A 22,182-nucleotide genomic window follows, 5' to 3' on the forward strand; every position below is an offset into this window, starting at 1 on the left:
GAACGCTAGGAACTCCAACTCGTAGGACTGAAATATTTAGAAGTCCTACGTAGCACCATTAAAGCCGCAAGAACCACTAGCGAGAAATCCACCTTTTCCCTTTTCTCCACTTTTTGCCCCTATTCGGTAAGGGCGCGATCCATACCCCGAGGTCTCGCCCGCACCGGGCGTTCCCCGCTCCGGGCCGGCGCCGCACGAGTTAAAGGCGGAGCCGTTTGGCCCCCGCCGGGCGCCGTCGCCGTGGCGGCGCGGGGAGGGCGGGACGGCCCGGCCTGGCCCGGCATGGCCGCCACCGGCGGGGACAACGGCGGGGCGCCCCGGGAGCGCGGCATGGCCGGCGCTGGCGAGCAGGCGGAGGACGGAGAGGAGAACATCCTGTACGACCTGCTGGTCAACACCGAGTGGCCTCCGGAGACGGAGGTGCAGGTGCGTGTGGCCGCGGCACGGCCGCGGGCGGGGGAGGGGACCGGCCACGTTGGCGCGGGCGGGGAGGCGGCGGCGCCCCGGGGGCCGCGGGGATGCGCTGGTGCCTGCGGGGGGGCTCAGCGGGATGCCCGCGCTGCTTCTGGCAGGCACACGGGGTGTTCGTGCGACCATTGCCCCCTTGTGCCTTCGTGTCACTTAATTCCCGCCGTGGCTTGTGCCACCTGGCATGCCTTGAAGTGTTTCTTGCTTATTGAACAATGTATATCGTGTTTTACTGATGAACTGGCGCAAGCGAAGCTATGGTGAATGATGTCCAGGTCTCACCTCTAGAAACTGCTGTACAGAGAGATGTGGAGTCTGTGCTGGTGAAAATACGACCTTTGTTGAGTTTACCTTGTATGAGGGGAAATTAGATCCTCTTTCTGGACTCCTGTATCAGTACAGTTGTGTTTCTATTTGCAGGAGTGGGGTAAAAGGGAAAAATATTTCGCTTTTGTTCGCAACGTGCACAGATATCCATTTCTGATTTCTTAAGCCAGCACTTAAGAAATCAGAAAACAGTGTTCTTGTACTGCACGTTTTTAGTTATTTCTAGCTGTTCTTCTTCCCAGGTCACTAGAAGGGCTGAGAAGCTCTTTCATCTTACCTTTTTCATGTTTTCCTCTGCAATGTGCTGAGCTTGCTACTTCCATGTCTGCTTTTGTCTGGCTTGGATATAGAGGATGCAAGCAATGTGGTTTTATTTCTTGTAGTGACTTTTAAGTCCACTGAAGTTTTTAATGCATTTCCCACTGAAAGTTGGTAATAGAAGCATTTTAACAAAGTTTTGTGCTTAATGAGAACAACTGAACAGAAAAGATGTAAAAACATCACATGTGGAAGAATGTACCTGTTAAAAATTACTAGAGCCATGCTCAAAAAAATAGGTTTTCATTTATCAGAAAGATTTTTTTGTTGTTGTTGCTCTTGATCTGTAAATCCTCAGTTGCAGCAACAGGTATGGGTGTTTGGAAAACATGATTGCAGTATTACCATTTGTTAGCTTAATAGGTCATTTGTACAGATGAATCAATAGTTGCACCTATTTTAATTCAACTGTGTTGAGAAATGGTAAATAGTCTTTGTTTTTAGTAGCATATGGAAACAATTTTCCTGTTGCAAACCATGAGGGCGACTTAGGTACGATGACACAAGGCTGTGGTTGTGTTAAGGGGGCACTTTTCTGACAAGTGCCTTTTCTGCTGCCATTAGTGTTCTTGAGGTTGTATGGTAAGTTGATTAAAGAAGTGATTAGTCTGAGACACAACCGTGTTGTTTCATCTCCTTTTGCTAAGGGGTCCCTTCAATACCCCTGTAGGTACCACGGGTGCTGTGAATAGTATGTCAGGGAGGTGACACCTCCCTTCAGTGGCAGCAGGTGGGGATGCCAGTTTAAAGTTACTGTGTAACCACAGTCTGAGGGTCCTCATCTGCCCTGGCAGTCGGAATTTCTAAGCATTGTTGAATTCTGCTTGTCAGCTTAAGCAGATGGTGCTGGTTATTTTAAACTTGGTATTTCTTGCCTATTTATTTTAAAGATAATACCTGTTTTCACTAGCAGAAGTTGGAAGGTTTGAAAATACTATGCTGTATAGTTTGCTTGGATTTACATTCTTGGAAACTGTCAGTACTCAAGGACACTTGTGATAGTCTTACTGTTTTAGTGGGAAATTGATTTTACACTGCCAACATAGGCAAACAGATTATTTTGTCAGTATGAATCAGTTTTTGCCTTAAGGTGTCTTAACAGTGATATTACTTAGGTGATTGTCCTACATGACTAAGTGTCCTTAGGTGACTTTTCCCTTTGGAACATCTGTCTCTTTTAATCCTGTTTTTTTCACACTCTTCGAAAAAAATCACACCCTACTTTCTTGTAAAACTGAATCTTTTGGAATAAGTGAGGTAAGGTATGGTAGAAAGGGAAAGAAAGTTGAATACTGCACTGGGAAATGAAATTAGTTATCTTCTTATGCAGTAATTTAGGCTGCAAAGCCAGATCTTAAAGTTTTACAGGTATTTATTGACTTTATTTTTTCTGTTATTTCATTTAGGATGATTAATTTTTAATTGCAAAGTACTAGAACTTATAGCTCTAATTATTGGAAGATGAGTCTTTTGATGAACATGCGAAGTCACGTTACATTCAAGACATTGATGAAACTGGCATGGATCTCTTAGACTGAATGCCCAAATTTGCTTTAATTTTAATTCTTGTCAGTATTGTCATTCACCTGTACTGAACATTCCAGTAAGAGCTTTTTGGGGGAAGAAGAGGAGGGGCAGGAGGGGTTATACCAGTTATTTGTGAAGGAAACACACAAGGAATTGACTACACCAGAGAAAAGAGTGGTGTGGAAATCAAGCAGTCCGTGTTCAGGATGTTGATGCCATTGTATATAATGCACTGTTTGAGAACACTGATATATATAATGAGAATAAAAGGAATTACTGAGTAGTAGATCCATGAAAATAGTGAATGAGGCAGTGGCTGTGGGCAGGGTTGCAAGAGAAGACTTGTGAAATGATTTGTGGAAATAAAGGCTGATCGAACTCTCTTCTTCAATTTATTTTCCAAAATGTATCACCTGGTCTTGTGGTTTTTTTTTTTCATTACAGTCTGATGTTTTGAGATTTCCCCAGCACTCACGAGCTGCTGTCCCCCCAGTAAACTTGCAGGATATGCAAAAAAATCCAAAACTGAGTGGGTGTCTTGTCAGCAAGAAAGTTACTTGGATTTTATTTCTGGAATGCTGTAGGGAAGGAGAAGTTGAAGTTGTTTTCCCAAGAAAGAATGAATTAAAAAAGAGCTACAGCATATCTGGTAACCATTGCTATAGCTGAAATGATAAGAATATATTATAAAAAGTAAAATTCAGGTCTTTAGGATATAACAGTAAATCGGTTTTGCAGAGTGTTGAAGATGTGTGGAATAGCAGTCTGTAGTTTAGGCTCAGGAGCAGGCACTTAAAATATTAAAAAAATTCTAAAGAGATGTAAGCAGTTTTAGGAAATGTTTTTTACTGGGAACTTCCTCATAAACCAAAACTTTTAACAAGCTCTGCTTTTAAGGTCTCGAGGAAATTGCAGCTCTCCCTGAGGTACTAGGGTAGCTGTAAGAAATAATTTATGCTCTCGCTTATTTTACTGTAATGCCTTGTTATTTCCTGGCTGATCAACCTGAATGTGGAATGTTATCTATTAGTACAGCTGTGTTTGCTTCTTACATGCTGTGAGATGACAGCCTGGTTATTTGAAAGACTGTTTATGGATTGCCAACTTTGCCTGGAAAACTAATCTTTACTTTAATAATTTAAATTTGGGAGCCCAAATACTATTTTTTAAGCATTGATATACTGCAGAATGTTGATAAATTTGTATGTCTTTCAGTGTTTACTGCTTTGTAACTTGGTGAGGTCTGAATATTTCAGTTAACGAGAAATTTGGTCTATGTATTTTATCTTGAATGGAAGAGAAAATTCAGTCATTGCCTACTCTAATGCTCAGTTTGTGGTGCTCTAATATTCTCATTAGAAAGGTATAAGCACGATTGCTTATTTTTAGGATTTGTTTGTGGATCCTTCCTTATTGGTTGTCCTTGTTCTCTTCTCAGTTTTGTATCTTTTTTCTGCTTCTTACTGGCAAATAATTTATCTCCTCTTATAGATAAGAATGTATATCCTGTGTTGTTTTGTATTCCTTTTTTCTGTGTTTGAAGAGTGCTTTCATTTGTGTAGTGACTGCAATTGCTCCCTTTGCCTAAAGTGTAGAGCAGGGCAGGTGGAAAGGCTGTGTGAGATGCTATGGAGTATAGGTGGTTATCTGAGTGGCCATATTGCATAGTACAAATTGATGTAAAAAGGGGGCTTTTTTCAAAAATAGTTTCTTTTTCTTGATGTTTCTGAAACTTTCATGAGCAATCTTTAGGTAGCTTAGCACTTAGATATTAGCATAATATGTTGCACACCAAGTACTTTGACTGCTAGGCATTACAGATCATTGTGGCATTTATTTGGCATAAAAAGAATGCTTTATAATAGCTTACAGGAGAACATAATCTTTTGTTGCTCCCCAAAGATTGAGGCAAAGCTGAATCAATAGACAATCTGTGGCACATTTTGTTTATTGCGTCTTGGCATTTAAATGATTTGGCATTATAAACTGTTTTAGCTTATGCAGTTAAAGTAGACATTATATGAAGTGGTGAGTAATAGGAAATACATAAAGAACCTGAAGGCTAGGAGCCAACTTAAACTTAATCAGGGAATGTATGTATGAGTATTGTATTTAAGTTAAAATGTGTGACATGCTGTCTGATGATTATTATTGTAATTGCAGCCAAGAGGCAACAGAACACATGGTGCATCATTTATCATCACTAGAGCAATTGCAGGTAAATATTACTTGTTCCTACCTTCATGACTTCTAAGACTGTGTGGATTGCTTGTAATTTTTACAATTTCTGCCCTTTAGAGTGCCTAATGATGGAAGTAGTAATGGAAGAAGAATACAGCATGTGTTTTCAGGAAGATGTTTTCTGATTGTGAACATGGCTGTGTTATTTTTATGTCAATTTTGTGAGCATTCTTGTCTTCATTAGTTTGTTGGGACAAACTAATAAACCATACCTCTTAGAAATTAACAAGCTCTGTGTTTTGCAGAGCTTGTTAATTTCTTGCAGAGCTTGTTTTGCAGAGCTTTTTTTGTGTTTGTATTTGAGCCATTTTTTTTCCCTCTCTTAACGTCCTTTGGACTGGATTGTCTGCTAGTTAGTTCTATGAGGAAGTTTTAGATTCTGATGATATTACATTGCATAAATAAGTGTTAAATGGCAGTGACTGAATTGTATTTTCATCCAGTAGGAATTTCTCTTAGACTTTAAAATGTACAGTGGATTGGGTTTTTTTTGTTTGTTTGTTAAGTTTGTTCTTTATTAGACATTTGCATTTATTCTAACATACGAATTTGTTGTCCAAGTATAAAAGATTTTTCCCTCATTCCCTTTTTCTTTAATGAGAACTTGAGATTCCCTGTGCACCTGGAGTGGGTTTTAAGACTACTAGAGATGTAATTTTTACCTCTTTCCATTATAGGTCCTGCATTATTTTTGCTTCGGTACATCTGGTACAGGTAGGTTTTACAAGAATGCTGCAAAAAATATTTGGTAATATTTTTACAGCTTTTTGATTTGATGGAAAGTAAATCCTGATGGGAGTAAAACTGAACACTTGTTTAGAATATTGTCCAAGGAATGCTTAGTATAGCCACTTTTCATAAATTGAGTTGCAGTTGAAGTCTAAATAGAAGAAGACTGGTTTGTGCTTTTATCAGAAGCTGAAGTAACATTGCAGTTGGAACAGGTTTCTCCAAACACATATTTGTCCTTTCCACTCCCAGCTGAGATACTGCAAAGGAAGCTGTTGTGAGGTTTTTTCTTAAGCCTCAGTGACAGATATGATGTCATGACAGGGTTTACTTCCTTTGGAGTAATAATTTTGAATTTTTTTTCTTTGACAATTCAAACTTATATGAAAAACTTGGTAACTGTTTGAGCAGCACTCATGCCATTTATAAATTTAAGTTTTGATTCAAAAAGTCATGAAATGGTCCCAGAAATTTATTGGGGTAAGTACAATATTTCTGGAAAATCAGTCGTTATATGGCTCAGCAGGTTTGAAGATAATAGTTTCCTGTTTTAAAGGATAATCTTTTATGTGGAAAGGGACATTATTGTGACTTCCTGTGAAACAGTACTGTACTTGAATTTGGCAGGGAATGCTGTTTTCCCTATTGCTAGTGTTCTGCTTTATTTTTGTGCACCTACTTCCCCCCACCCCTTTTCTCACGAGGGGTTGATGTTTATGGGCAACATACTGTCATGTGAGTCTAGTTGTAAGAAGTCAGTTGTAGACAGAATTCACCTACTTTTCTTCCCTCCCTCCCTCCAGTAGTCATAGTTAAAAGTTAATTTCAAGCTTTTATAATTTATTCTAGTTGCTGTTTTCATGTATTTGATAAATCAAAGAGTTTTGGAGGGAGCTTGGGAGGCCTCTAGGTTAAAGTCCACTAAAAGCAGGAGAACACTGAATTCCAACTGAACTCCTTGCGGCTCTGTCCAGCTAGGTCCTGGAAAGGTTAAAGGATGGAGAGCCCAGAGACTCTCTGATCAGCCTGTTCAAGTGCCTGACTGTCTTCATGGTGAAAAAAATCTCTTCTTAATGTCATCTTGGACCCTCCTTTGTTTCGAAATTACAGAGACATTTAGGTTGGAAAGGACCTTTACAGTCATTGAGTCCAACCATTACCCCAGCACTTCCAAGTCCTCCAAAGGGTTGACCATAGTTTCTTGTGTTCCAGCCATGCACCTCTGTTGCTCCCATCTTCCTGGTATCAGTGAGAATGCTGCTGTTTTGTCATCCTGAAGCTTTCTCTTCTTCAGGCTAAACAAATAAAATTCCCGCAGCATCTGGTTTATTGTAGGGCAAGTACTCCAGTCCCCTGATCATCTTGGTGCCCCTCCTGTTTGCTGGTGTTCTTCTTTCAGTGGGTGTATCAAAACTGGCTGGTGACAGAGTGTAAAGAGTAATAAATGAATGATGAGTTCCCTTAATATGCAGTTTTGTTCTGTTAGTAAAAACAAGGTTGTTGTTAGCCTTTGTTGTTGGCAGGGTGCAGTGTTGATTCATGTTCAGTTGCAAACCCTCTCAAGTAACTGATGGGTGCCTTGAAGCTGAGTTGTGTGGTGTATGTATCTTAGGTGCTGCATTGGTTCTCTGTGTGTTCTGATTGATCCTGACGGTTTTGGTATTTCAGCCCTGCAAAGTTTTCTCTACCTGCTGGACTGGTTCGCCTGGTTAGTAAGCAGATCAACTGGCACCTCATACTTGCAAGGTAAGCAGCTCCCATGCTTTGCCATTTCTGACAGGAGTGAATGTATTAATGCTTCCTCTGCTCCCCCACCATCCCCACTCAGCCATGCTGAGTTGGTACTGTGCTAAAGATGTGCTTTTCTTTCTGTTTAAGAGAAATACTGGAAGCTCTCACAGGTGGCCTCAGTGTGCTGCCTAGGGGCTTCTACCTGCTTCCCTTCTGTTAGTGCACCTCTCACTCAGGGCTGAATGTCTGTCTAGCTTTTGGGGCAAAGTGGCTTGCAGTGCAGTTATTTTCAAATTCAAGTCCTGAATTTGGTTGATTAAATACTTAGAACTTGGCAGGATATATAATTTTAAAATAAGCAATTTATATTTGTGGAAAGTGAATGCATGCCCTCAAGGCTTGTCTGTTATTGCATACAGAGTTCCAAGGCTAGAACCAACTGTTCTGCAGGAATTTTAGCAGCATCAGTGAGATCACTGGCTCTTAAAAGTAAGCACAGAAAAATGGTTCAGTGACATGGTTACATGAAGGTAGTAGGGAAGGTTTTAGTTTATGTTGTATGCAAAGACACATAACTTACTGAATTATGATAGTTGTTTATACCAGATAAAGCAACCCATAGTTGTGTACATTGCTGTTGTAGAATTATCTATAAGCAGCATGTGACTCTGACCTCTCATGCAGTGGGATTTTAGACCTTGTGCTGTTTTCTCAGTGCTGCTGGGAAGGAGTGGCAGATAGATTTCTCTGAAATGAAAGTAATATCATAGCATGGATATTTTATTTTTAATAAAAAACTGATATTTCCCATTTTAATTTTTTTATTTTTAAATGTGGCGATTTATATCTAACTATAGAGAAAAGCACCTAGCACTCTGATGTACATTCTGTAAGGAGTGGATTTTAAATGAAGTTTCACATCTGTTTTTTCTTTCAGCAATGGTAAATTGTTGGCAGTTGTTCAAGACCAATGCGTAGAAATCAGGTAACTTAGCATTATCTGTTACTTCAGCTCTGGAGTTCTGACAAAGTGTTTCTGGTCATTTGCTAGCAATACTTTTACAGATTTCTTTTTTTGTTTTGCAATGTTATATATTATGAAATTTATCCATGGAATGATCATAAAAGCAGGAGCCTAAAAAAACCAAAACCCAAACCCAACATAAAATGTCCTTGACCCCCTCAATTATAACAGATGTGTTGATATAAGTATATATCTGTATCTCTCTCTCTGTTTTCAATATGTGAAAGAAAGACAATCAAGATCCTCAAAAACACTCAGCGCAAATGATGGTCTTTCTAACCTTTGCCTTTCTGCCCCCTCTAGAAATTCTCCCTTTATAAACGGGACAAGGAGCTAGTACATAGTGTTCTTCTCTTGGAGTAGCTGGCATGTATAATACTTCACCTTATTTTACAAGTGGTGTGGGTTGCTGTAAAGACTGATGCTTTCCCTTTTCTTGTGCTCTCTTAAGAACAAGCTCTCCTTTGCCAGTTCAAGAGCACATTTAGCTATAGAACAGATCTTGATTGAGTGTGTTTACTTGCTTCACAAAAATCCATTTGCTAGAAGGTCAGACCTTCCATTTATATGTAAAGGAAGCAAGTGTATGAAAATTGTTCAATCAAAAGTGGTGTGAGCGCCATAAACGTCAGCTTAAAGACTATAAAATAAATCTTGTGTTTCAACTGTATTAATGTAACTATATTCTTGCATTGTTTCTAAAATTGTAACCTAGAGAATACTGACTAGTTTTTTTTTCTAAAGTTATATGAAGCACTGAGATGATGCTGTCCTATTTTGTACAGCATTACAAATAAATGAGAGATGTTGGTATTTATGCAGTTGGACAGTCTCTAAAATGCTATTGTTAGTTACTGTAGCTGCCTAGAAGGTGAAAGTTACTATCTGCTTTTTTGAACAAGTAGTTAGAGGCATGCAGGCTTTTGAATTGCGCATTTGGAATATTTTTATAGTGTTCAGTTACAGAAAATTGAACAGTGGGTTTTTTTGTGTCTAAATTTATATGTGGTATTTCTGCAGGTCTGCAAAAGATGACTTTGTATCCATAGTTGGAAAATGTCAAGGTATGGCAACCTCTTCATTATTACTTAGTGTCATCATTGTTATGATGACACATGTCATCATCATCAATGTCATACATTGCTAAATGGTGGTGTTGGTTTACTTTAACTTCTTAAAATCATTGGAAAGAATCTCTTAATAATTTTGCTTTGTGACTAGCTCTGTTACCTTCTCTCTGCCACTTCTTTCTATTAAGAATATATGAAACCTGAATTTGAAATGAAATGATAGTTAGAATTAATGGCTCTGGGAGACATACGTGGTTTTTCTTTCTTTACTCTCCTCTGAGAGAAGCTTGTAATGCTAGTAGGCCCCCTGCATTTTTTTGATGCAATTGACTTTTTGTTCTGTTTAAGGGATTATATTTATTTTTTGCTTTTATTAATAATTTTATTTTTTTATAGTGCCAAAGGATCCTAACCCTCAGTGGAGGAGAGTGGCATGGAGTCATGATTGTACATTACTTGCTTATGCTGAAAGCAGTGGAACAGTCAGAGTGTTTGACCTGATGGGTAGTGAGCTTTTGGTCATTTCACCGGTATGTGCTCTCTTGGGTTAAATACCAATATAGTAGAACTTTTTTTTAAGGCTCATGGATAATTTCCACTTTTTGACCTTTTTTAAATCATGGCTTAGTTTGCTATAAATGCTTACACTGAATACCACACAGAAATGGACCATAAAAAGCTCCACTATAATACATCCACCATAGGATGACAAAAGTCATGTGTAATCCTTACAACAGCATAAAAGGGTATGTTTTACATCTGTCCTAAATTGTGGTACATCTGTAGGTGCATCAGACAGTGGAAGTATGGAATCACCACAATTTGTATTAATAGATAATAAATCTGGACTTTATATGTAAAGTCAAATTGTAAACCAAGAAATGTTTCTGCCAGAGTACTTTGCTTGGTATGATATTAGATAATTGCTGTTGACAGGCCCCACACAATATATTTTCTGTTTTGCATGTTCAAAGGGTGTATTGAACTGGTTTGTGGAGGTGGCTCAAGTGTATTTCCTCAATATATTGTCTTTGCAAACATTGTAATAATACGATTTCTTGATAATCTAGATAAAAGAAAATATATTTACTTTTAACTGAAACTTTATTTTTTAAATACAATATAGTTAATTTAGCTTTCTAGTTCTTTCAGTAACAGAGACACTTTTTTAAAAATCCCCTTTCTCTCCCAATGTCTGCCCTCATTTTTGGGTAAAGACAGCAAGTTTTCCAGGCGATCTGAGTTACGCTATTGCTGGATTGATCTTTCTAGAATACAAAGCAAGTGCCCAGTGGTCAGCTGAGCTCCTTGTTGTTAATTACCGTGGAGAACTGAGAAGTTACCTTGTAAGGTAAGCATAAATTTTGATTTGCTTTGAGATGCCCCAGTGAACTTCAGAGAAATTCTTTCTACTCTTTAAAGAAAATAAATCTGAAGTAACGCATATTTTTTTTCCCGGCATACTTAGTGTTGGAACAAATCAAAGCTTTCAAGAAAGTCATAGTTTCAGCTTTGGCAGCCACTATGCCCATGGGATAACAACTGTCATTTATCATCCTGGTCACAGGTAAGTGTTCTGTTTGCTACTTGACATTGGTATGTAAATGATGAACAAAAAGTGGCAAAATAAGCATTGAAGTGTGTTGGATAGGGAGGGGGAGAAAAATCTATTCTTGCTAAAATTGGTATTTAGGGCATCAGTGACAACAAGTCATGTCTCTTTCTACTATAAAAGAGGAACCTTAGTTCATCTCACTTGGCTTTTATTATTCCATTAGTAAAGTTACGTCTTTTTCTGTGTGAGTGCCTTGCATAAGCAACCTGCACTTTTTAGAATGTCAGGAATAGCTTCAAAAGAGGTTTCTGAATGTGATGAAAGATGGGTAATGTTGAAGGGTAAATTTAGGGGTTTTGTTCTTTTTTTTTCTTTTTTTGTTTTATTTGTTTGTTTTTCTTTGTTTGTTTTGGGATTTTTTTAGTGGTTTTTTTTTTTTTGCATTTTCTTTTGTTTTTCTATCTGGAATTCATCGCTGGACTTACTGGCAAGCCCATTTTCCCTAGTGTTCTAAGTAGAACTGCCAGGCTCTTGTATTTGGAGTTGTCTTGTGATGTGTTTTCTCTATTAGTAACCTATTGAGTACAGAAACTGGACTTGAAATGTGAACTGACTGCCTGCATGCTCTTATACCCAATGTAACTGAAATAAGTCCTGGTTAGCCTATTATATATGCTAAAAATGGGTCTACTTTTTTAGTATCAATTTGTTATGTACCAAGATAAACTCAGCAACTCTGTTTATTTCTCTTCAGTTGTAGGAACCAAACTTTGTTCTAGATATTTTTCTTGTATTAGATCTGCTAGGATTGAATCTTTTAATACAATGTTACATGCAATGTTACATCACTGTATTTTTTAAAATGGAAATTAGGCTTGGCTATAAACTACCAGAAGAAACCCACTGTTGAAAAAACTTCTTCTCATTCTTCAGTATTAAATGAGCTGTCATATCTATCTTAGGAAAACAAATTATTATTAATGAGATGTAATGTTCTTCTAGCTTATTCTTTTGATAGATTATTTTGTATATGGATTTTTCTTGCCACTTAATTAATATTTAGTGATTTCACATAATTATTACTCAGTATACTAAATTTACCGTTTTGAGGTAATAGTTGTGGGTTATGGAGCTTTGGTAGCACTACATGACCAGACAGCAGAACCAACCCCTTGTATCCTTTCATCAGATCAGATTTAATGGTTGTAGTATTTCCTTCTATGTGCAGCCTGTTGAGTGGCTTAGTAAAGTTGAAAAATTGACGCTTGAAAGAATGGACAATTGGATGGAATGGATGGAAAACAAAAGAACCAGTGTTTTTCCCCTGATGGATGCAAGTCTTTTCTGTTTTTAAATTTAGTCTGTGGCAGAAAGCTTGTAAATTTGACATTGGAGAATTCTAAATTTGTGGGTAACGTCTCTTGCTGAAACTTTTTTGTTATCCCAAAAGACCCTGGAAGTGCTTGGACACAAGTTGAAAGTTGTACATTAAAGAAAATTGTTGATATGCCTCGAAGTTTTAATTTTCAATAATGTGTTTGATCACTTAACACATGTTCAACTTTGTAATTTTGTGCTTTCTTGCATTTCATTTAATCTCAGGTGATGAAATTATATTGATCTCTCTTCATTGCTTGTAAGGCTTGACTTACTGCTTTACTGTATTACAGTGTATTTGCTCATGACCCATTATAGTGCAATAAAATAGCAGTTAAGAACTTAATTTACTTAATTTTTTCAGCTAGATGTATGATAATTGCAAAGAGAATATGTCAGTAGGGAATGTTTCTGAATCTGCAGGAAAACTTGAAACTATAGCTTTTGGAAAAAAATCCAATAATGACTTTTACTGTTGTGGAAAAGTATTATATACCTTAAGTTAGGTACCTAGTGCTGGTGTTCTCTTGTGATCCTGCTTTCATCTAGGATGGAATTTATAGTGCATTTTAGTTGACAAAACTTAAATGTCTGCTTCAGTGTGAGCTCTTTGTAAACTCCAAATCCAAGGTTCAACAGCTGCTTGTTTTGCTATCTTAATCTGGAACTGAATGTGTCATTTCTGGATTATCTGCAATTGCTGCAGAATATGTTTGATACTAAAGTATAAAGTTTGCAATGAAGGGCTTGTGATGAAGGAGTTTGAGTGTTTCAGATTTATTTAAAATTTTTGTACCAAAATTGCTGAGTAAAGAAGGACATATCAAGTTTTTCTTGGATACCTCAGCTGAGCTTGTTCTTGAGACAGGAGTTACCCTGGTTATCTTCAACCCAACTTTGTATAAACCTGTGGAGTGGAGTACAACTGAGGTACTGCAAGAGCAGCCACTTTTTGAGGAGGAACCCTTTGAGATCATCTAATCTGTTCCCCTTCACCTCAGGGTCAGCTAGAGGAGGTTGCTTGGAGCCATGTCACTGCAAGTCCAGGACCTGTAAATCTGTGTCCTCCCTTAGGAGCATGGTCTGTGTCAAGGCCTCTGAGGTGCTGGGGAGCTGCTCCAGAGGGTGCTGGAGACTGAGCCTGGCAGCACATCACTGTGATTTTTTTAGATCATACACAAAGACAGGTTCTGGCCATCTTTTTCTGCAAAATGCTGCACTCTAGGCCTGGCATTTACATAGGTCTTTTTTCCAGGTTTTGTTGAAAGGGTTCCTGACCCCTGCTAATCAGGTGTCTATCTAGAACAAAAGCTCAAAGCACCCTTTGATTAGGAACAGCTGGCAGAACTTGCTAAAAGCTTCTAATGCATGCTAGCTAGCTCTTCCTTGAAGTTCCTCAAAGGCTTTCCAGGAATTCTCTGATGGTCTCAGGAGTATGTAGCTGTTTAAGGATCTAGGAATGAAGCCTGGAAACTGCTGCATGTTGGCTGGGCTATGTGTAGAGCACATGTGCAAGGAAAAAATATTAGTCTTCGTCAAGTTCATGTCTCCTGTTGCAGTTTTTGGTGAAAGTGACTTCTTTTTTACTGCTGTAGGTTATTCTTAACACCACAGAATAACCAAAACTCATGAGAACTTTAGGCATCATTCTTGAGAGAGATCTTACCACTTTCTACAACTATGTGAAAGGTGGTTGTAGCCAGGTGGGGATCAACCTCCTCACCCAAAGAGCCAGAAAGACATAGATGGTGATGAGGCTTAAGCTGTTCCAGGGGAGTTTCAGATTGGACATCAGGAGGAATTTCTTCACATTAAGTGTGATCAGACATTGGAACGGACTGCCCAGGGAAGTGGTGCAGTCACCATCCCTTGAGCTGGTCTAGTTGACATGGTAGTGTCTGATCATAGATTAGTCTTGATGATCTCAGAGGTTCTTTTCCAGCCTGATGATGTGATTCTGTCATTCATCCATGGGATAAAATCATCCTGCTGTACATTAGTGACTAGCGGGAGACTTGGCATTATTAAATAAGCTTTACTGATGTCTTAAAAAGGATTAAATGTGGAAGGAATTTTTTTTCCTTTATTCCTTCTTTGACTTTTGGAGATGTAGTTTTGGCATCCCTGGTGGCCAGAGCTGTGCTGTGTGAATGGCAGCCACTACTGGGGGCAGAGCACTTCAGGAATGGCGCAGCCTTGGGAAAGGGATAATGCAGCATTCCCAGGGTACAGTTTGGGCTCCTGCAGTTGTGCCTTTTATTGTGGATACTTCAGCTTTTGATGGGTGATTCATTACAATCATGCTTCCAAACAGACACCTTTTCTGAAAGTTTTCATCAAAGTAGTCATCAGTTAAATATAGAAGTGCTTGTTAATCAGGTGGAAGGGCTTCAAGGACAAATACTGTGATACAGTTTAGTATAATAATGACAAGTTAGTGTAATAATTACAAGACTTACATAAAAGTTTTTAAAATGCCACCTGTGGCATTAGTGTAATGATTACAGCTTAGTGTAATAATTACAAGACTTATAAGTTTTTAAAATGCCACCTATGGTGCGCAACGAAAGTATTACATGCACATGTGTAATTGGTACAGTGGCTTTAGCAAACAGAATTGACAAGCCTTAATGTGTTCAGTTCTTCAGTGAAAGAGAAGTAGCTTTTATACAACATCTGAATAAATGAGAATCTGATACTTAAAACAGAATGATTGGAACTTGTTATATTCTTAAGCAGTAATTTTTAATAATTTTTGAGGGTAAGAAGGAAACTCAAACTTGTGGCCAGACTTATTTTATTCTAGATGATGACTTACCTGGAATGCTAGGGATGAGAATGAATAGATATACATGCTATAAATAACAAATGTTACTTGAATGATACTGAAGTTTTTTTAGATTTCAGGGTATTTATTCACAAAGCTTATTGGGCTGTTAAGTGTCTTGGTGTATTTAACCTTTTGTTACCCCAAGCAAACTGCTATAGACTTAAGAAAATTAAAAAATATGTGGCAGTATATGAAATCATAATGCATCTTTATATATATTACAGACTTCTCCTTGTAGGAGGCTGTGAAACAGATGAAGATGGAGTATCTAAAGCAGCTGGTTGTGGAATATCTGCTTGGAGAATTCTGTCAGGCTCTCCCCATTACAAACAGGTCACTAGTTATGAAGATGATGTTAGAACAGTAAGTTTGCCTCCTCATTTTACTGGATTAATACTGTCAACGGAAGCTCAATAAATATCTTTTTATGAGAGATGAATTTAATGGAATGTTTTGCTTCTTTCTAAGAAGCAAAATTTTCTAAGCTATGATACATATGCCTAAATAGTTATCTTTTTCCCCACAGCGTCCGTTTTTGCTTTTTCTGTAGTATGATTTGAACTTTAAGTTCTTAATTATCACTTGTGGTTTTAAAACCAAAAACAAGAAGAAAGGAGTCTGTAAATTTCCAAGCTACAATATTTTTTCCTCTTAGTTGTACATTGGGATATATTATCTGTCTTTGTTGGAAAAAAGTTAGTTTGTTCTTCTGTTACTTCAGAACAAAAGGCAGCATGCCTGAAATAAATATTTCAGTTTAATTCTAGCTCTTGATTTCTTTTGCTTCTAGTAGAAGTAAATGTTTGATTTGGTAACAGCTTGGTTATACTGAAATGAATTCACTATATTCCAGGAAAAATTCCAATGTTTACTCCTATATAGGTGTTGCTAATTATTACAAGTGAGCTGTTAATTTAATTGCAGATGAGGAGTGCTTTTCTGTGACATGTATACCTACTGTCAGAATTATACAAAGTGGATCTTACTATGCTTGCATTATTTTAAAGTAGGCAGTCTTATGGAAGTTTAAAAATATCACAGAATAGACTGAGTTGAAAGAGACCCACAAAAATCATCGAGTCCAACTCCTGGCTCTGCACAGGATACCCAGAGTCACACTGTATGCCCAAGAGTGTTGTCCAAACACCACTTGAGCTCTGTCAGGCTGGAGCTGTGACCATTTCCCTAGGGAGCTGCTCCAGTGCCCAACCACCCTTTGGGTGAAGAACCTTATCCTGATATGCAATGTAAACTGCCCTGACACAGGTTCAGGCCATTCCCTCAGGTCCTGTCATTGTCACCACAGAGCAGAGATCAGTGCCTGCCCCTCCTCTCCCTCCCAAGGAAGCTGTAACTGCAGTGAGCTCTGCCCTCAGCCTCCTCCAGGCTGGACAGACCAAGTGACCTCAGTCACTTCTCACAGGCTTCCCCTCAGGGCCCTTCACCATCCTCATGGCTTTCTTTGGGCACACTGATGGCTTAATCTCTGCCATATATTGTAGCCCTGCTGACTCATTCAACTCACTGTCAACCAGGACCCTTTCTGCAGCACTGCTCTCCAGCCTCTCATTCCCCAGTCTCTGCGCACAGCCAGATACACAATCTGGCACTTGGCCTTGTTAAACTTCATATGGTTGGTGATTGTCCATCTCTCTAATTTGTCAAGGTCTTTCTGCAGAACCTCTAAAGAATCTTGCAAAGTTATTTTAGTATTTTAAATATGACTTAATTTTTGGTGCATGAAGCTGTAGGAGATTGTTTTTCATTGTATGATTTGTTTCTGTTCTTACAGGCACAGAGAAGAGGATTATTAAGGATTATGAATTTAAGATTTTACAGCAGGCGAGGAACAGAACAGGTATTAAGGTCTAGGTCTACCTCAGAAATGTATTTTACTAACATAATTGTCTATTAATGACTACCTGAGAGACCGACTGCAAGTAAGTTTTAATTTATGCAACTTCGGAATTAACATTCTATTAAATTAATCAAAAAGCTTTAGCATTAAATGGAGTAGCTTGCCACTTACTTGTTTTTCTTAAAAATCCAGTTAGTTCATTTGCTGAAGCTTGAATTGCTGGGTTTCAGGAACCAGTCTAGAGATGTAGAGTTCAATATTAAATGTAAACCCTTATTCAAAAAAGAAGGTATAAGAAGCCACCTAATTATTTGTTCATGAATATGATAATCAGACCATGTTAGATGTGTTATATATTCTACAAGAAGAAAGTAGATTGTAATGATGTTTCTCAAATAAAATATATGCCCAAGAGATAAAGAATAAGAACAAAACTCAGCCTTCTGCACTACATGTATTTCACTAGAAAACAACAAAAAAGCCTCAGCCCACAATTTTCACACCATGTGGGAAAGAAAAAATAAGTGAATTCAAACTAATAATTTATGGCTTAAATAGGGCAGACACAAGGACTTTATTTTCACAGTCTGAGATACTATGGAAGCATTTGGCTTAGTAGCTTCCAAAGTTTATTATGGGTCAGACTTCTATTCCCAGGATACATGTGAGCCTAATGAAACTGCTGATCAGAATCAATTATTCTTAACAAATTCTGGGTATAGACCTTATGTTCTCCTCTGCCATGAATGAGTGTTAAACCTTGAATATCATGCTGAGGTGTAGGTGCGTGCTTTCTGTATTTCTAAGTGGTGTACGTGATGCTCATTCATGGCTTTCTACATGCCTTAGGAACTTCCCATGCAGTACTGCTTTTCCTTTTCTTGTCTCTTGTCTACTTGTCATGTGTAGCCTTGGTTTGATTCCTTTTTCTATCCCCCTTTCCCTTCTTGTAAGAGAAATTGTTTTCCCCTCTTTTGCTTTACAAGGAAAGAACAATAAAGAATCTGTCTACCACCTTCACTCTGTGTCCTCCTGAGTGGAAAAATGGCTGATCTGAGTTGGAAATGACCTTAATAGATTCTTGGGATGTTTTAGGTGGCTGGTTAAAAGAAGAAGTTGCCTGCTTTATTGGAAAGGGAAAACAAATCTTTCTGAATTTTTCTCAAGGGTGGAACAGAGAGAGATTTTATTTCCTTCACTGAGAATGCTAAAGATAAAGCTGACTTAAGCTTTTTTAGCTGAAAAGTTTGTATTGCATGTAGCTGTACTAAACTTCAACTTCATTGCACTTGCCAATACTAAATTAATGAAGAAATATGGAAACTTATTTATCCTTGAATGTTTTGATCCAATTTCAGAGATTATGGCTTAAATATATAAGGTATAGTTTTTATTCCTAGTGTGAAATTAACATCCCATTTAAAATATGACAGACGCAGCAGCTAGATGACTAGTATATTAGAACTGGCTGCACTGGGATTTGATTCTTAGTGTTGTTAAATGACACTTAAAAAATGTGAAACTCAGCCTGCTGAGTTTCTCAACATCTTTTGCTGTTCCCTTAAGCTGATGAGCTGTTTACAGGGTCAGCATTGCCTACTTTGGCAAAGGACTGATTAATTTTTATAGATAACAGGGCTTGGGTGATAAATTTGAGTGTGTTAATGGCCACCCAGTATCTAAATCTCACAGCCAGAGAATTATTACTGACTGCTGAGTAAACATTTACCTCTTTTCAAGATCTGTGATGTATACCACTGATCGGTTATCTGAACAGGTTATATATTTTACCTCTGTGTTTCTGGGTCCTTTAACAGTCTTTTGTTCTTTGTCTGTTGTGCAGGCAAATTGACTTGTAAGGAGAGAAGTGCCATTAGAAGGCATGTACAATTCCTGGGCAATTACAGTTGAAAGTGCAGTACTGCAGCTGCCTAAGAATATAGTCAGAGAATATGAATTTTTTCTAATATAAATAATTCTTAATGGGTTAAAAAAAACCCCTTAATGCTCTCCTTTTCAATTAAAATCACATTTTAGGCATCAATTTAAGGAGTGCTCTCAACAGCTGCAAACACTGTACAACAATAAACATTTCTTGATTGTCATTGCTTCTATGGCATACCTAGCACTTTAAAAAGGCTAAGAAATAAAATAAAAATAATAGTAAAAAAAACTCCCAAGTCCCAAACACACTGACCTGAAAAGAATATTTTTTATCTTCAAATTATAGCTACCCGTAACATTCTGTAGGAACGCCATTTAAACTTCTTAATTGATGGATGTGAACTAACCTTTCTGTGCTTCATTTGTGTTGAGGTATTTTCTGAGAGGGGTGGTAGTGGCCTAAAAAAATTGGTTAGCTACATTCTTGGAAAATTTTAACTGTGAATCTTTATTAAAAGGTTTTTTAAACTGAGCTAACAAAATGGAATTTTATGAACAATGTAATTTTTGGGAATCTGTATCCTGCTGTCTTTCAGGGAAGATGAGACACTTTAAGAAATGAATGATCTTTCTGAAAACGTAGGGGAGAGGGGTGAATAAATGTGAAATGTATTTTCAGAAATTGTGATTCATTGCCAGTGTCACTAAATTTGACTTTAAAATTTAAGTGTGTATTTAGAGTGTCTTGTGGAAATAGTGTACAGATCCAGTTGTAAATGTGCTGGATTTTGTGAATCCTTAAGAAGGTATTTTGTTAGAAGTGTATTTTGCCTCTTAAAGTGTCCAGAGCTGATGGAAAACTTAATCTAGGAGAATTTTTGTAGCCTTAGAGAAGTTAATGTACAAATGCTGAATTAATTTATCTATATGGACTTAACCTGATATTCGCTATGTTACTACTTGGTCTGTTGTCACTCGAGGTTCTTGGATTCTGATTCAGTGTCCTGAAATGAACAGTGGGCTCCTCCAAGATCTCTTATTGTCTGATTTCTTGTATCCCTTTTTTTGTTTTCCTTTAATTTAAGAATTGGATTTGTAATAATACCCACCTATAAGTTTGCTCCCGAGGAGGAAGAGTTGTATTAAGCTGTGGTTTGGTAATAGTCTTTCTTGAAGACTATTAAGGAGCAATCAGGACGAGAGAGTCAGAATAGTAGAAAACCGAGGCTGGATGTTTTTTCTGTGCAGAGAACAACCTGTGCTTTTCCCTTCAAGCAGCTTTGCATTGCTGTCAGGGTGTTCTCTTAGGAATGCTGCACTTCCAGGTTTTATTTGCCATATAACAATGTGATACAGAAGTATACATTCCTAAAGATTTGTTCATGCTAAGATAGTGTTCTTCCTTTATGCAGGTTGTTTTTATTCTTCCATGTCGCAACTGATCTCTTATGTTTTTCTTTTAGAATAAGGGTTTTTTGTTTGATTTTAATTTAAGGTATGTTAACTTTTCAGGGTGCAAGATTGTACAATTTTTTGTTTCCCTAAAAGAGAAAAAAATATGTATTTGGAGGAATTTTTTTGGGTATTCCTTGGTGTATATATTTATTATGTTTGTTTGTTTATTTGCTTGGATGCCATGTTTGGCAGGATGGAGTTTTCAAGATGAATCTTTCTCCTGATGGAGCTCTTTTGGCAGCTATTCATTTCTCAGGAAAACTGACGATCTGGTCTATTCCGTCTCTCAGACAACAAGGAGAATGGGACCAAACTGATCAGGTAAGAAGAATGTACATGTTTAGAAACTTGAATTATATATCTTACTCCTCTGGAATTGTGTTTTTGTAGGAGATGAGAGGAGTTCGCGTAACTGTGTGTTAGCTACACACAAGCTTCCCAGTCAGCTCCATGTTTTTCAAGAGCCCTATACTTACATTTACTATAATCTTTCTATGTTATGCCCATAAACTGTGAACTTGAAAAATTAAGAGAAAGAACCAATCATGTTGCAATGAATTTTTCATGAGGCATTTTGGTATCAAGGAGGTAACACTGTTAGAATTAGACTACACCACCTTTAGACTGAAATTCAGTTACAGAAGAGAAGTAGAGGCTAACATGGCTAAATTTGTTTCACTGCTTGAAACTAAATTCTGGATGTCTTAGTGTATTCTATTCCTCCCTCAAAATTTACCATGCCTGGTTCCAGATGATGCTGTAGAATATTTGCTTAATCAATTTGCTGTTAAGTCCAATGCTTTCTGCAGGAATTAGTTGCAAAACTAAGTAGAGGAACTTAGATTAGGAATTGCTCAGACACTGGCAAACTTTTAGTGACTTGTGTGAATTAAAACACTGGAAATTTAAAGCTAATTAGTTTTCAAAGGAAAAAACCCCAACTTTATTTTAATGAGGAAATGCATTCTGAAAAGTGAAAAATCTGAAATGATGCACATTAGTATGTGAAGTGTTCTGATTTTCCTCCCATTAGTTTCTTGACTAATAGATAAAGAAGGACTTTTTACTTGGAGTACTGTATGCTATGCTCTAAACCTATGAGACATAAACCAATATCAGTTCCACGTAGGGTAAACAAATGGGATCAAAATGTAACTTCAAGCTTATTTAGAAAGGCATTTTTAAACAGCAACCAAAACAAACAAAAAAAAACCTGAAAGAATTTCTGTTCTAGTGTTGAGATGAGTGTCATGTCTATATATGCATATCTATTTATCTCTATTTTTAATATACACTTCAGACAACTTTTGCTCAAGGATGCTTACAGTGAGTTGCATTTTTTCTTTGTTTTTAGTAATAATGAATATGTATTCTGAAGCAGCATTCAGGACTTCATAATTCAGTGAGGGTGATATAAAGGAATATTTAGTGCTTGACTATTCTCAAAATTTTTTTTATATGTGAAACTGGTGTCCAAGTATAATGTGTATTTTCATAATATGTGTGAAATTAAATTAGACTGGCCTCATGTTTACTTTTAATTAGTAGACTCTCCTCTTTCTACTAAGAAATCAAGTCTGAAAAACACCTTCTGCTTTATCCAAATGTGCTTTAGTTATTTCAGCTTCCTGTACTTCCCCTGCGTTGCACTTGGGGGCAGGATTTCTGTCACTGTTAAGTCACGTTTAAAATAACAGCACTGCAACATAATTCTAAACTTTGCGGTGCCTCAGTTAATAATGCTGCTGCTTTTCTTGCACTAGTCTTCAAAGGGGCTTTAAAATTCCG

At 37.6% G+C, this 22,182-nt stretch overlaps 1 protein-coding gene across 1 annotated transcript in view; it reads left to right on the forward strand.

Annotated features, from left to right (window-relative positions):
• The first annotated feature begins 282 nt into the window (after positions 1 to 282).
• NBAS (NBAS subunit of NRZ tethering complex) overlaps positions 283 to 22,182 on the forward strand; it is a 156,322-nt gene continuing 134,422 nt past the window's right edge. Inside the window, exons 1-12 of the mRNA XM_030945947.1 lie at positions 283 to 426; positions 4,804 to 4,858; positions 5,559 to 5,595; positions 7,279 to 7,356; positions 8,279 to 8,326; positions 9,386 to 9,429; positions 9,832 to 9,965; positions 10,653 to 10,786; positions 10,904 to 11,002; positions 15,422 to 15,560; positions 16,990 to 17,055; positions 20,587 to 20,715. Of these exons, the coding sequence (XP_030801807.1) occupies positions 283 to 426; positions 4,804 to 4,858; positions 5,559 to 5,595; positions 7,279 to 7,356; positions 8,279 to 8,326; positions 9,386 to 9,429; positions 9,832 to 9,965; positions 10,653 to 10,786; positions 10,904 to 11,002; positions 15,422 to 15,560; positions 16,990 to 17,055; positions 20,587 to 20,715 (1,107 nt within the window). The remainder of the gene's footprint in view (positions 427 to 4,803; positions 4,859 to 5,558; positions 5,596 to 7,278; positions 7,357 to 8,278; positions 8,327 to 9,385; positions 9,430 to 9,831; positions 9,966 to 10,652; positions 10,787 to 10,903; positions 11,003 to 15,421; positions 15,561 to 16,989; positions 17,056 to 20,586; positions 20,716 to 22,182) is intronic.

The sequence above is a fragment of the Camarhynchus parvulus genome, chromosome 3 (genome assembly GCF_901933205.1).
Source record: "Camarhynchus parvulus chromosome 3, STF_HiC, whole genome shotgun sequence".
Lineage (NCBI taxonomy): Eukaryota > Metazoa > Chordata > Aves > Passeriformes > Thraupidae > Camarhynchus > Camarhynchus parvulus.